The 15,388-nt window shown below is 46.2% G+C and overlaps 2 protein-coding genes across 2 annotated transcripts; both read right to left on the minus strand.

Annotated features, from left to right (window-relative positions):
* Positions 1-758: 758 nt before the first annotated feature.
* On the minus strand, positions 759-1,902 carry LOC119326693 (ethylene-responsive transcription factor 3-like). Its single transcript, XM_037600312.1, has one exon. The coding sequence runs from the start codon at positions 1,729-1,731 to the stop codon at positions 1,120-1,122; it is 612 nt and encodes a 203-aa protein (XP_037456209.1). The 5' UTR covers positions 1,732-1,902; the 3' UTR covers positions 759-1,119.
* A 582-nt stretch (positions 1,903-2,484) lies between these two features.
* LOC119325873 (EH domain-containing protein 1-like) lies at positions 2,485-13,151 on the minus strand. The gene is made up of 16 exons (XM_037599592.1): positions 12,846-13,151; positions 12,649-12,728; positions 12,501-12,569; positions 12,332-12,389; positions 12,164-12,216; positions 12,023-12,065; positions 11,880-11,941; positions 11,590-11,709; positions 11,352-11,454; positions 11,183-11,232; positions 4,249-4,377; positions 3,923-4,174; positions 3,732-3,811; positions 3,391-3,517; positions 3,155-3,298; positions 2,485-2,964 (listed from the first exon to the last, which is right to left on the minus strand). Exons 1-16 carry the CDS (start codon positions 13,069-13,071, stop codon positions 2,779-2,781), a joined length of 1,782 nt encoding a protein of 593 aa, XP_037455489.1. The 5' UTR covers positions 13,072-13,151; the 3' UTR covers positions 2,485-2,778.
* Positions 13,152-15,388: the final 2,237 nt, after the last annotated feature.

A 15,388-nucleotide genomic window follows, 5' to 3' on the forward strand; every position in this document is an offset into this window, starting at 1 on the left:
TTTCAAAGCTTGAACATTTTTATTTTGTCAAAACAAGCAAACCCTCAAAACAAATGTGAACGAAGAAGTAGGGACGTTGTAGTTGTACTTCTGTTCGACAGGTCTGGAACTTGGGAGATCGCCTTAATTAGGGCTATGATTGCTGTTAATTTTTTTCCAACGAGGCATCCCGCGTATGATCGCCGTTATAAAGTTAGCTCGGATGTTCTGATTTTCCTTGTTTCCGCCGGTGCTCTGCTTTTGCCTTAATGGAGAAGGCGCAACGCCCAGGAACTCAGAAATGAAGATCATCAAGCCATTTCTACCGTGCGGCACCACTTTGACGATATCCTGCCCTTGTGGTAATCCTTGCCCAAAGAACAGTAGTAGAGTACATCGGACCTCAACACTCAGCAGAGATTAGCACCATGGATAATGCACCGCGAGAGACAGCAGCAGCCACAGAACGGGAAGCCACACACGGAGATCCAGAGCGGAGCCCTGCATCTGCTGCTTGATTTTGGGTTTCCAGTGTGATGATTTGCTCAAGAGAATACAAACATCAGAGGAGCATTATGATCCAAATTCCTTGAAATTCTTGTGGTGCACATCGATGTTGTATCGTGTCGGCAGGAAGGCCACAGGCCAAAAGCTTTCTGGCCATGCTGCATAATGCAGAGATACAGAACAGCACAATCAGACACTCTTCCAGGAGCCAGAACTTCTCTCTCGCTCAGCAGCCAACAATCTCAGAAAACAAATGAGCCAGTTCACACAAGTTACATGTAAATTTCCTCTTGCTTTCTTCCATTACGCATCATCTAATCAATCCATACTATATCGACAGCAGCTGCTGCAGCAGCCAGTGGATGACACACAAGTAAGAACAGAGAAAGATGGCAAAAATTATCAGTCTATTTCCCGTGGATTACATGATGATATGATGATGATGAACTTATTCACATTATCACATAAGGCAGAGTATCAGATATTCAGAACTTGAGTGGTAGTAAAACAGAGACCAAAAATCCAATTCTATCGAGATAGTAGAAGCAATTCGCAGTAGGCAGCCGCGCCGCCGCGTTAGTCCGGGAGCAGGAAGGGGAGGAGGTGACGCATCCGAAGCAGGCGGGAGGCCGATCAGAGGCGGAGCAGCGTGTCGCAGCGCCAGTCCATCTCGTCGGCGGCGGCCGCGGGGTCCGGCAGGTTCAGATCGAAGGGCAGCGAGGACGAGGAGGGGCGCGGCGGCGCTGCAGCCTCGTCTGCGGCGGCGGCGCCCCCCGACGCGCCGTCCTCGCACACCGCGGACGAGGAGGAGCCGCAGTAGCTGCGGCAGTCCTCCTCGACGGCCGGGGCGCCGATCGCGGCTGCGGCGGCGGCGCGGAAGAGGACGCTGGTGGCCGGGACGCCGCCGCTCCAGGACTCGATCGTGCTGCTGTGGCTAGATGTGGCCGCCGCGGCCATCGTCGCCGGCGCGGCGACGGGGGCGGGGGGCGCCGCGCGCGGCGGCGCCGCGGCGGGGGAGGCGGGGAAGTTGGTGCGCGCGGCGGCGCCGCGGAGGTTCCTGGCGGCGGCGTCGTAGGCGCGCGCGGCGGCCTCGGCGGAGTCGAAGGTGCCGAGCCAGATCGGGGTCTTCTTCGCCGGGTCGCGGATCTCGGCCGCGTACCGGCCCGACGGGCGCCGCCGCACCCCGCGGTACCTCACCTCCTCGCCCTCCAGCCCCGGCCCCGGCGGCGGCCTCGCGCGCCGCATCGCGTCGCCTCGCCTCCCTCGGCGCCCCTCTCGCTCGCCTCGTCTGGTGTGGTCTCTCTCGTCTCGCGCTCGCTCGGCCTTCCCTCGGCGACTCCACCGTGCGCGCCTTGTTTGTGTGTTTGGTCGGCAGCGGGCTGGCCGGCTGACGCGGCGGGCCCGCCCACGACCGGGCGTCGCGTGGGTTTGTTTATGATTATTATTCCATTCCAATCGACCGCGTCCACGTCCCCGTCCTCGGGTCGGGTGAGGTTGAGGTTGGGGTCGGGTCGTCACCTCCCCCTCCCCGCACCGCGTTCCCGTCCGGCGTCAGCGCGACGCGTACCCCCTCTCCCGGCCGCTGGTAGACTGACCGTCTGTCTGGTGCACAGATTTTTTTCCCTTTCTGTGATGGACGGATGGGTGCGGAATCGCGGTGGTGGGCACGGTCGGCAGTAGCGCCGTCGGCCACTAGCGGGGCATATTCGCCGACGCTGCCGCCTGGCCTGCCGGTGCGTGCCGTGCGGTCGATCTTTGGTTGCGCCGTTTATTTTATTTATTATATCACTATATTATATATTACGGGACGCGATTTTAAGCGCACGATTCGTGGATGAGATTGTTGGGAGCCGACACAGCGACACATGGTAGCAGGCGGGTAGCGTCTGCTCTGCTGCCACACATGGAATTCTTCAGAAAATGTTTCTTCCTTCTAAACTTCATTTCTGCAATTTTGAAACTGGCCAATCCATGCATGTTTCTGCCAAGATTGCCGGAAAAAACACAAGTCCTACTATAGTGCCTATTCATCTTGAATTTTCCCACCAGGTATCTATTCCGAACAGTGGTCAAAGATGCATAGGCTACGGCAGTACAGCACTGAAGACAAAAGGAAAGAGCCGACGCATCTCTGAACATTGTGTTACACGTTTATCACTTTTCCCACACAAGGGCAGGCATAACCTTGCACATGCCATGGGTCTCTCACGCTTGCCTACTTCCATCATGAGTCATGGCAGACGAACAACACTTGCGGAATAAGTTGCGACTGACGAGAGGTCAGCAACAAGTTCACTGGTAAGGGTTGCTGAAGTTCTTGAGGAGGTCCGGGATGTCGTGCGCGAGCATGTCGTCCACGGCCTGCACCATCTTGGGCTTCATCTTCTCGAACTTGTCGATGCTGTACCCGGACAGCACCTGCTTGAAGTGCTCCACGTCGGGGAAGTCGCCCGCCGGAAGGTGGTACTCCCTCTGGACCTGTTTCCAATACATCTCAGGCGTCAATGGAGCGGGCACATTGTGCAGAAAGGAGGCAGTTATGGATTAAGATGCAAGCAAATGAACACCATGTATTTGAAATTCATTTGGTTTCACTTTGCGGTGGAGGAAGGTATTCATCATGTATCTGAAATTCATCATGCAAATTCATTGTTTTGCATGTTAATACCTTTGCAAACTCATCTTGCAAGTTGTCAATGAGTCGCTGTTGAGCCTTGGCTTTCCCCATCATTGCAGGCATCTCCTTCTTCAGCTGGCCAATTATGTAAGCATGGATCTTCGCAGCTCTAGCACGCTTCACAAACTCATTGACCTACGCATGGAAATGGCAAGCCAGTCATATTGAAATTCTGCAGTCCATATAAGGATTCCATACATAATTAAGTATGATACATTATTACTTACCCGGCGATCACAAGCCTTCTTAGGTATGTCTTTCAGGTCAGCAAGGAGATCCTCTTGCTCTTTCTCAAACAATTCCTTTCCAATTGGCCCAACAGCTGATTCATTCACAGGTTTGTCATTGAACGACCTGCAAATATTAGCTTCAACATGAGTTTCAGGTTACGATACAAAAACATGAAGACACCAGTCCTGCACCTGGTGCTGGATTCACACTACATTTTGGTCTTCAAAAATATGCAGACTTTTTTTTCTTTGATAGTATACTAGAGCTGTACAACCTTCAATCTCCAGAAGTAAAGATTACTAAAGCATTACAGCATTACAGAGAAGAGGACTATTACCCAATGTAGACACGCATAACCTCAGGGGTGTTTAGAACTTTCCCAAGAGACCACATCAGCGCACCGTACACTCTCATAAGCTGCAGCACACATAAGGGAAAATTTTGGTTTCATATAATCATGTGTGCCGGGTTACACCTAGGGAAAAAAATAGCAGGAACATACAAGTAGATTGCAAGAAAAACATATACCTGCTGAGTGTCAACTTGATCTGCCTTGTTCAGCACCACACGTATTTTGTCTTCATTCCCACGTAAAGAAGAAATGACACGCTTGAATTCATCACTGATATCGAGCTTGTGAGGATCAAACAATAGAAGAATAACATCGCACTTTGCAGCAAACCATGAAGTTACACCAGTGAAATCATAACTACGCTGGGTCCTTTGCTTTTCACCAGAGAGAACACCAGGAGTGTCGACAAAGGTGATATGATCCAGTAGCTTCAAAAAACAAGGCAGCTATCAGTGTCTGAAATGACTGTTTCACATGTATTAGTATCTCAATTAATGCTTACAGGATGTGGCATCTGAGAGCATTCAAACTTTGATAGGAATGCACCCCCAAATGTCGTGAGACCATTGAAAGGCATATCGGCTTGGACTGCAATTGTATTGCCAGGAACAGTCCTTTCATCAGATCCTGACTGACGTGGGGAAAAAATATGAGAGATCAATGGGATAAATACGAGTACATTAACAATAGAAGCAAATAGGGAATGCAAATTGATAAGATTTTTATGTCAAATGTCAGCCACAAATCCTGTCTCAAAAAAAGTGCACAAATATTTTACACGTGTGCATTAAAACTCTAGCCACTAAAGGAATATTTTAATGAAAAGTGGGATAAACAAAACAGCAGTTGTCTTCTGTGTCCCATTGTATTTCAGCAAACTAAGAACACAACACCATCGTGATAAAGAAACTTCTCAAACTCCTGGGTTATTACCAAGTTATGTGTTTATTAACAGCTCTCATCAATTCATGCTTTTGCTGACATAGAAACAAAAGCAACTATTAAATCCTCACATCATGCTACAAAATTGATGAAGCTGGGCAGAACAGACACTACTGTCATTGGTCCATATCTGTATGCCATCTTTGTTTCTTACAAAAGAAAGAGCTGATGTTGCAATTCCCCTCCCCTCAGGTCCGTCCGCTCGTGACGGTTGGTGTTGTTTCCAGCGTCTTCGAGGCCACTCGCCACAGTGTTTCTCTGTCGGCTGCATTGCCGCTCGGCACTCAATCCTTCTTTCCAATTCCACCAAAAAGATCCAGATTTGTTCCGTCCCCTCTCAATCCCCAGCAGCAGGTGGGTGATCTAGCATCTCAGGTGGTTCCCCGTCAGAGTATTAGAGCACACATTTAGGCGCGGCGAAGAAGTCCGGTTGGCAAAATCCCCAAATCCAATCCAAGTATTGAGAGGAACCACCAAATCCCGAGCAGCCCAACAGCGGAAGGAAGCAGTGTGTATCCAGCGAGCGCGACAGCAGTGACCGGCGGCACCTGGTGGATCGGCTTTGTCCCGGAGCTGCGGCGCGAGGCGGAGGTACTCCAAGGCGGCTGATAGGGCGGCTTTGGCCCAGAGCTGCGGGTCGCGGCCAGCATGGGCGACGGGATGGCTCCTCAGGTGGATGGGGTGGAAGGAAGGTTAAGAAATCTCAAGCTCACAGACGCAGAAAAGAAAAGCATCAAGATAGGGAAGAAACAGTCTTGCTCCCCGGAGGTGAGTAAGCTTCAGGCTGTGGGTAAGCTCTTGTCTGAAAAACCAGCAAAAGCAGAGTATTTAGGAAGAGCGTTAAGTGGTGCTTGGTGCCCTTTCTCTAGAGTGGAATGCAAGGGTCTGGGTAGAAATCGCTTCCTGTTTCAGTTTCATGATGATGTGAGCAAGAACAAAGCAATAAGAGGTGGACCCTGGATGTTTAACAAAGATTTACTGGTGATGGAAGATTTTGTGCCAAGCAAAACTATAGATGACTATGAATTTAAGTCGATTCCTATATGGGTGAGAGCATATGGCATACCAATGGGAATGATGAGCACAGAAACAGGGGAACTAGTGGGTGATCAAATTGGTGAATTTTTGGATGTTGATTTGGACGATAATGGAAGTGCAGTGGGAGTATTTATGCGAATCAAAGTGAAGATGGACATAACAGTCCCTATTATGAGGTTTATAACCATAGAAATAGAAGAAGAACAAGAAGAGGAGCAGGGGCAAGTTTTTGAGGAAATGATGGGAGTTGAAGATATAGAGAATAAGAAGAAGAAAATTGTCTCATTTGAGTATGAGCATCTCCCAGATTTTTGCTACAATTGTGGTATTATTGGTCATACAGAAAGGGCTTGCCCGTCTAGGACTAAAAGAGAAGGTGATAGACAGTTTGGTCCTTGGCTGCGCGCAATCATGTACAACGGAAGTTCCAGTGATGAACGGAGTAGGAGCTCAAGTGATCGTGGAGACTTTTGGGCCACACATAGTGCAGGTAGCAAGGGGAGTAAACATGGGAGTGACGGTCCATCCTGGAGGAAGAGCCTACCGGCAGGAACAAATGGAGATAAATCAGAAAGACGAGGAGAAGAGAAAGAAGTCACTAGCCCCCTAAAGCCAGTTAAGGATGATATGAATAGAGGGGTAAGGGGCAAGGAGTTGGTGTTTGAGGAAAACAAGCAGCCAAGGGAGATTACAAATTTAAACCTGAGACCTAGTCCCTGCAAAAAGACAGCACATTCTACAGTTTCCGAGTTGGTGTCCCAGGAAAAGGAAATGCCAAAATCTAACTTAGCAGAATTGAAGATTGGCCAGGAAGAAAAGGAGAGGAGCCAGCAGAAGGAAGATGAACATAACGAAGAAAGCAATAGGGGAATCAGGCCAGGTAAAATCCTGAAGCTTGGCACCTTCAAGCGACGTGAAAGAACGAAGGAGAAGCTACAAAAAAATGAGCCCTTTGAGACTATTCTGAAGAAGAGAAATGCTGATATGATGAATGTAGACTTGGAAGCAGAGATACTGAAGAGAGCTAGAATGGAAGTTGATGGCGAGTTAGCAACGCAAGAGGGAAATGAGGGAAACACAAAAACAGATGGAGAGAACGCTGGGCTGCAAGGACAGCCCGGTGAATCAAAATGAAAATAATAGCTTGGAACTGCCGGGGACTGGGGAATGGCCCGGCAGTCCGGGGGCTTCTGGACCTCCAGAAGCAGGAGGACCCCGACATCCTCTTCTTGTCTGAAACCAAAATGGATGAGAGGAGAATGGAGAAATTCAAGTGGATGCTGGGAATGAGCAATATGGTGGTAAGAGACTGCGAAGGAAAAAGTGGAGGACTAGCTTTGTTTTGGAAGAAAGAAATAAGGTTGGAGTTGCACAACTACTCGAGATATCATATTGATGCAGAAGTGATAGAAAAAGATGGTTTCAAATGGCGCTTCACAGGTATTTATGGGGAACCATCTACTGATAGAAGGAAAGTAACTTGGAGGCTCCTGCGCATTCTTAAGCAACAATTGAACCTTCCATGGTTATGTGCAGGCGATTTCAATGAAATATTATTTAACCATGAGAAGAAGGGAGGGCCAGCTAGAGCACAAAGTCAAATGGAGGGATTCCGAATGGCTCTTGATGATTGTGGCCTTAAGGATTTAGGCTATGTAGGAGATAAGTACACCTGGCGCAATCAGAGTTGGGAGGCTAGCCGATACATAAAGGAAAGGCTAGACAGAATGGTAGGTTCGAGAAGTTGGTGTACAAGGTTCCCACACTTTAAAGTGGTGAACGGCGACCCGCGCCATTCAGATCACAGGCCTGTGATTATCCACATAGATGGATCCATTGGGGCCCAAAGGTTCAGGAAAAGAGCACATAATTTCAGATTCAAAGCAAGATGGCTACAAGAGGAAGATTGTGAGGTCATTGTAAAGAATGCCTGGGCCACAGCAAGGATGAGAGGGGACACTACTACTCAAGGTATGCTAAGCAAGGTTGCAGGCGACTTAAAAAACTGGGATGTCAACATGTTGGGAGATCTTCAGAAAAGAATAAAAAATTTAAAAAAAGACTTGGAAGAAGTGAGAAGGGGCGACATCAGCCAAGACCAAGTTTCAAGAGAACATTTTCTTCAAGAGAAACTGGACCGACTTGAACACCAGCAGGATACTCACTGGAGACAACGAGCCCACGTAAAGTGGCTACAGTCTGGGGACAAAAATACATCATTTTTCCATGCCTTTGCCTCTGAAAGGAAAAGGAGAAACACAATTAAAAAGTTACAGAGGGATGATGGAAGCTGGGCAGAAGGGGAAGATGCACTGAAGGAACATATTGCAAACTACTTTTTGAACATTTTCTCCACCACGGTGACAGGGAGCAACATCGAGGAAGTTATGCATGTTGTACAACCGAGGGTGACTGAGAGCATGAACAATGTTTTGTGTGCTGAGTACACTGAAGAAGAGGTTAAAGCAGCAGTAAATGGTATGGGTGACCTCAAAGCCCCGGGTCCCGATGGAATGCCTGCTATTTTTTTCAAAAAGTTTTGGCAAATTGTCGGAGAACAAGTGGTCAAGGAAGTGCTTCATATTCTGAGGGGAGGAAACATGCCAGAGGGCTGGAATGATACACTTATTGTGCTAATCCCGAAAAATAACAATCCAGTGAAGATTAATGATATGAGACCAATAAGCCTATGTAATGTGGTATACAAGCTGGTCTCCAAGGTAATAACGAATAGGCTCAAAATAATTCTTCCTGATATAATCTCGCCTAACCAGAGTGCCTTCGTGCCTGGTCGCCTCATTTCTGATAATACTCTGCTGGCATATGAACTAACACACTTCTTGCAGAGGAAAAGAAATGGCTCAGTAGGTTATGCAGCAATAAAACTAGACATGAGCAAGGCATACGACCGTGTCGAATGGACCTTCTTAAAGGAGATGATGCATAGACTGGGTTTCGATGAAGGGTGGATGAATTTGATAATGAAGTGCATCTCCACTGTCAAATACAAGATTAAAGTGAATGGGGATGTAACCGAAACAATCACACCCCAAAGGGGACTTCGTCAAGGGGATCCACTTTCCCCATATCTGTTTCTACTTTGTGCGGAAGGGTTCTCAGCCATGCTGCACAATGCTGAAAGGAGAGGGTTAATTAGAGGAATTAAAATATGCAGAGGAGCTCCTAGTGTTAGTCACCTACTTTTTGCAGATGATTCTCTGCTGCTAATGGAGGCTAGTGCAAGCAGTGCTCAAGAAGTTGAACGCATTTTGAACATATATGGAAGCTGCTCAGGGCAAATGATAAACAAGGACAAGTCATCCATTTTATTCAGTAAAAATACGAGGCCTTGGCAAAAGGAAGAAATGAAGAGGACATTGAACATTATAACTGAGGGCCTTGCATCAAAATATTTAGGTCTTCCAACATATGTTGGCAAAGCAAAAGCGAAGATGTTTGAATATGTAAAGGAAAGAATATGGAAAAGGATTCAAGGTTGGAAGGAGAAACTACTTTCGAAGGCAGGGAAAGAAATTCTAATAAAAGCCGTGGCACAAGCTATTCCTGTCTACAGCATGGCGTGCTTTGATCTCACCAAGGGCCTATGTGAAGAACTGAGCACCATGATTAATAGGTATTGGTGGAGCCAAATGGATAAGGAAAATAAAGTGCATTGGGTCAGCTGGGAGAGGCTTACTAGATCAAAAAGAAATGGAGGCTTGGGATTTAGGGATCTACATGCGTTCAATCTGGCAATGCTGGCAAGACAAGCATGGAGGCTGCTCCAAAACCCCTCCTCTCTTTGTGCCCAGGTTCTTTCAAGTAGATACTACCCAGGATGTTCAATTCTGCGGGCGAGACCAAGTAGTGGCATTTCTTATGCATGGCGCAGCATACTAAAGGGTGTTGAGCTGCTGAGAAAAGGAATCATATGGAGAGTTGGGAATGGCAAGGATATTGACATATGGAGTGACCCATGGATTCCGAGAGGTAACACCAGAAGGGTCGTCTCCCATAGGGGCAATAATTTGATAACTAAAGTCAGTGAGCTAATTAACCCAATCACCAACAAATGGGACGAAGAACTAGTGAGGCAAACTTTTACCCCGGAAGATACAAAGTGCATCCTTCAGATCCCAATCCAAGATCATCTCGAGGACTTCACGGCATGGCACTATGATAAAAAAGGTATATTTTCAGTAAAATCTGCATACAAAGTAGCAATAGATTGTGCAGCTCGAGAATCTCTCTCAGGTCTAACATCTACCTCAAGTGCAGCTGAAGAAGATGGTGGATTTGACTGGCTTAAACTATGGACAATGCCCCTCCCAAACAAAGTGCTCCATTTTTTATGGAGGCTAGCAACCAATAGCTTACCATTGCGAACAAAGCTACAAAACAGAGGTATGGAAGTTGACACTCGTTGCCCTATTTGTTATAGATTGGATGAGGATGGGGGGCACTGTTTCATCAAATGCAAGAAAGTAAGAGAAATATGGAGAATGGCTCAACTCGAGCATGTTAGGCTGCAGCTAATCCCCTGTGTTAATGCTTTAAACTTCATCGAAGAAATTATTAATTTGAGGGAGGAGATCAAGTTAAAAACATGTTTATTACTTTGGCTATGGTGGCATGAAAGAAACAATGCAAATAAAGGGAAGGCCATTAAACCATCGAATGAAATTTGCTCTTCTATTGATTATCACTTTATAAATGTCATGAAGGTACAGGAGAAAGGGAAGGGGATGGCCCAACAGCCAAAGCAAAAGTGGACAAGACCAGCTTCAGGAATATTGAAGATCAACACTGATGCAGCTTTTCACAGGATTTCCAATGATGGAGGTTGGGGATTTATCATTAGAAATGATCAAGGTATAGCTGTAGCTGCAGGTGCTGGCAAACTGGAACATATGGCTGATGCTTTCCAATCTGAAGCAGTGGCTATGTTGTATGCAATAAACATTGCTAGCCAAATGGGCTGTGATAGAGTGATGTTTGAAACAGATTCTACACAGTTAAGAAGGGCTGTGTCTACTGAGGAATATGACCTGTCTGCACTAGGGGCCATTTTCAGAGAGATTAAATTTCAGTTACATGTAGGTTTTTCAGATGTATGTGTTGTAAACTGTTCACGAACATGTAACCGAGTGGCGCATAGGCTAGCAGCGTTTGGAGCAACATTAAACTTTGGTGCATGTATTACTTGGCTGGGACAATTCCCAGAGTTTGTTCAGAACCTTGTAGCTGGGGACTTGCCCAGCAATGATATGTAGGAGGAATGCAATCTGTGTTCCGTTTCAAAAAAAAAAAAGAAAGAGCTGATGTTTTCAACATCAACATAAATAATTCAGTTAACACTGAAAAGCAAGCATTCCGAGTAAATATGCTCAAGCAATAATTATCTGAAAAATCTCTTATCCTTGCTGCATGTACATAAATATTCATGCAACACTTACCATCACAACCACAAATCTGTCAGTAGTGGGCTCTGGTCCGATATGAGCTCCTGCATTTCGAAAGGCCAATTAGAGTTGCAGTCCGATGTTATAGAGAAACGTACCACCAAAATAGATGGCGTGGCCAAAAATGAAACTCAGGTTTTCTGTATTAAATAAAGCCCCAAACCTGGGAAGTTTGTTTTCAACAGGTGCTTAATGAATGTTGTTTTCCCTGTAGAATATTGACCTAAGAGCATAACCATTGGCTTCGCATCGAAGTCGCTGTTCGTCTGAAATATGGAAGAATAAATGCAATGACATGAAAGTACCGACTCAATAACACACTTGGGATGAAAGAAGATGGGGTCGAGAACATTGTGATCTGTAAATCATAACGAAACTAGGGTTTAAACAGAAGTCTGTACCAGCAATGGAGAGGCAAAATCATTGAACCGGTATGCAACTTCTAAAGGCTTCAGTTTTTCGATGTACAGTCTTTTCAAGCCATCAATTACAGAAGTAACAGCAGTCAGAGGCGTTTGAATCTACAAAGCACCAAAGAAAAGACTGCTGTGAATACATGCTCTAATTGGCAAAGTCAGCTTCGATGATTCAATAAGTTACAGTGGTTTAGTTAATAACAAAGAGAGAAAATTAATATGTGCTGCAATGACAAAGTTACTGAAAATGGAAAGATTGCACATGAGTAGAGTACCTTCTTTGCTGATTTGGAACTGAACCAGCTGTTTGTAGAAGGTGCTTGCACCTGAGGGGTGCCTGAACAGAACAGAAATGATTAGCATCATACAGGACTTTATTATCATGATTTACCATGGGAAAAGGGGGCAGACTGATTACCATTTTCTTGTGGGCGAACTACATTCACAATAGCCATTGATCTCTAAAAAAGAAATACCCATTACAAAATACCATGTTAGTGTGAGAGGCTGTAAATGCAATTGAATGACACAGGATAAGCTGCACATCTAATAAACTTACAGCAAGCAGCTCATCAAGACCTTTCATCACAGGAGGATCGAAGCTACTCAGATCTGAGAAAACAACCACAAGCAATCCAGCTCAAATATCAGACACAGATGAACTCGGCAGAAATAAAAACAGATGAGGCGCAGTTCACAGCCCACATCATAACAAGGTGCCACCAACCTTCACGCTTGAGACTGTCCTGGGTGATCTCATTCCCCGCTTGAGCCAGAGATACGAGCTGCAGATTGCAACAGACGAAACCATCAACACCACACAGCCACATCTCCTACTACCAGCAGCACAGACTAGCGAACTAGCGCCTAAACGGAGAGGGCAAAAGTGGGCAAACCTGCATCGCGGCCGCGAACTCGCCGAAGCCGAGGTAACCCTGCCGCTTGGAGTCAGCAATCGCCCAAACCTTGAATCGATCGACAACGGACTAGTTAGACTCCCATTCACCAGCGGCAACTCGAGTTATCGGCGGCCGGTTCACTCACCTGCTTGAGGTCGGCGCGGGAGAGGCCGGACATGGCGAAGAACTTGGTGGCGTCGGCGCCCGTGACGCGCCCGTCTCCATCTGCAGGGACAGCCGGGGACGCCGCCTAGAATCAGCAAAGCGTCGGCCATCCCCTCCCAATCCTTAGATTTGGGGGGCGCTGGTGGTGGGAACCGCGAAGGTTGCGAGAGCACGCACCTGGGTCGGCGATGGCGAACCAGTCGGCGTAGATCCTCTGGTGCTCCTTGGAGCAGCCCACGGCGGCGGCGGACCGCGCGATCTCCATCCACGGTTTCCCTCCTCGCGTCGGCGGCGGCGGCGGCTGACGCGAGCAGCAGCGGCAGCAGGAGTGGACAAACGGAAACCTCACAGGGTGCGTGTGCTCGTCTCCTCTCCCCCTCTTCGGCGTGGAATGGGGAGGCATTTGAAATCGGGGACCCCCCCACCCTGCCCTACCGAGCACGCGCCCCTGCGAATTTTTTCAGTTTTTTTTTTGAGACAATTTTTTCAGTTTTTTTTTGGGAAGAATTTTTTTCAGTTTCTTTAATGGGGCTGGACGCTCCCCTTTATTTTAGGGCTGGACCGGTGCTCGGAATTGTTTCGAACGAATGGTGTTCGGCCCATATGACTAGAAGGCCTGTTAGGTCAGTTGTAGGTTGTTTTTTTTTTCTCATCCGGGCTGAATGTATGAACGGCAGAATGGTAAAATGGCTCCCCTAACAAACAAACAAAAACTTACTTTCTCAAAAATAAAAATCCTTAGGGAAGATTGGTTGCAGCATAGAGCTGAGTATTCAAACACCGAGACAAGCATAAAACAGTGGAGGCGGTTGTGAAAGTTAAGGTCCCCTCAAAACTAAAAAACTTTGCACGGAGTTTGGTGAAGTATCATGTTCATGCATTTTTAGTTTGTCACCATCACAATATGATAGGGTCAGGCCTTGTGCTATATGCAATGTGATACGTGGAAGCTGAAAGGATCAATACGATCAAATACATGAGGGTGAATAAAATACTATTAATTTTAAACTTAACTTCTAATTTTAGGGCAATGTGAATAAAGTAGATTATCTAGATATGCAAATGGGTGAACACAATTTATATGGCAAGCAAGCTCAAATCAGAGTATGCTAGGCAACAATCTTATTAGCAAATCAATAAGCATACAAGAGAAGTAAAGTGAGGCCAAGGATTAACCACGAGTGAGTCAAGGACGCAGATTTTATCCCGGAGTTCAAGCTCCTTGGGGAGTTCTAATCTGCATTGAAGAATGTCGAAGGCAAAGCTCGAGAGCGTCACCGGCTCATCATATTCCCAGTTTGAGTCACCCCCTCCCCTCCCCAATGTATGAGCATCAAATCACTCGGGATGGTCTTAAAGGTGAGTACCATACCTTTACAAATTTTCGGAAGCACACCATAAGTAGAGAAGTTTCTGGGGATGACCTCTACCGCCTAGGAGCCCAACCTTCAAGAGTAACAATGCTGATGGAGAAAAATTGAGCGGAGAACACAAATCGATTTGGTGGAAGTGCAGATCGGGTTTTGCTCTCTTTTTCCAAAGAATCAACAAGTTTGAGTGGGGGAATGGAGAGTATTGAGCAAATCCAGGTGTACCAATGGGGGAGGCTTGCTACTTGTGAGTTGCGTTGTGATTTCCCCGAATAGGAGAGGATGATGAAGTACATTAGAAATAAGTATTTCCCTCAGTTAAGAACCAATGTTGTCAATCTAGTAGGAGAACCACACAACACCTTGTTAGCAGTACCTACACACAAAACAACAACTACTTGCACCCAACGCGAACAAGGGGTTGTCAATCCCTCGTCGGTTAATTGCAAGGATTAAAATCTCGTAGTGATAGATATATAAATAAAATACAAAATAAATAAAGTAAAGAAAATTTGTAGCAAGGTATTTTGGATTTTAATATATGATAAAAAGTAGACCCAGGGCCATAGTTTTCACTAGAGGCTTCTTTCTTGAAAATAGCATACGGTGGGTAAACAAATTATTGTTAGGCAATTGATAGAAAAGCGAATAATCATGATGATATCCAAGGCAATGATCATGTATATAGGCATCACATCCGAGACAAGTAGACCGACTCCTGCCTGCATGTACTACTATTACTCCACACATCGACCGCTATCCAGCATACATCTAGAGTATTAAGTTCATAAAGAACGGAGTAATGCCTTAAGCAAGATGATGTGATGTAGACAAAGTAAACTCATGCATGAATAAACCCCATCTTTTTATCCTTAATGGCAACGATACAAATACGTGTCATGTCCCTTTTTGTCACTGGGATTGAGCACCACAAGATTGAACCCATCACAAAGCACATCTCCCATGGCAAGAAAAATCAATCTAGTTGGCCAAACCAAATCAATAGATTGAATAGAAATACAAAGCCATAATAATCATGCATAAACGAGTTCAGAGAAGACTCAAATAATATTCATGGATAATCTGATCATAAACTCACAATTCATCAGATCCCAACAAACACACCATAAAAAGTGATTACATCGAATAAATCTCCAAGAACATCGAGGAGAACACTGTATTGAAGATCAAAGAGAGCGGAGAGGCCATCTAGGTACTAACTATGGACCAGTAGATCTATAGTAGACTGCTCACACATCATCAGAAGAGCAACAGGTTGATGTAGAGCCCCTCCGTGGTTGATTCCCCCTCCGGCAGAGTGCCGAAAAAGGCCTCCAGATGGGATCTCTC

Source organism: Triticum dicoccoides, chromosome 6B, assembly GCF_002162155.2.
Source record: "Triticum dicoccoides isolate Atlit2015 ecotype Zavitan chromosome 6B, WEW_v2.0, whole genome shotgun sequence".
Classification (NCBI taxonomy): Eukaryota; Viridiplantae; Streptophyta; class Magnoliopsida; order Poales; family Poaceae; genus Triticum; species Triticum dicoccoides.

Coding starts and splice junctions, on each gene's coding strand:
- LOC119326693 (XM_037600312.1), bottom strand. CDS start 1,731: ATGCGGCGCGCGAGGCCGCCGCCGGGGCCGGGGCTGGAGGGCGAGGAG.
- LOC119325873 (XM_037599592.1), bottom strand. CDS start 13,071: ATGCCTCCCCATTCCACGCCGAAGAGGGGGAGAGGAGACGAGCACACG. Junction 11,233..11,351: donor GTTGAAAACAAACTTCCCAG/GTTTGGGGCTTT, acceptor TTCGAAATGCAG/GAGCTCATATCGGACCAGAG. Junction 3,299..3,390: donor AGAAGGCTTGTGATCGCCGG/GTAAGTAATAAT, acceptor TTCCATGCGTAG/GTCAATGAGTTTGTGAAGCG.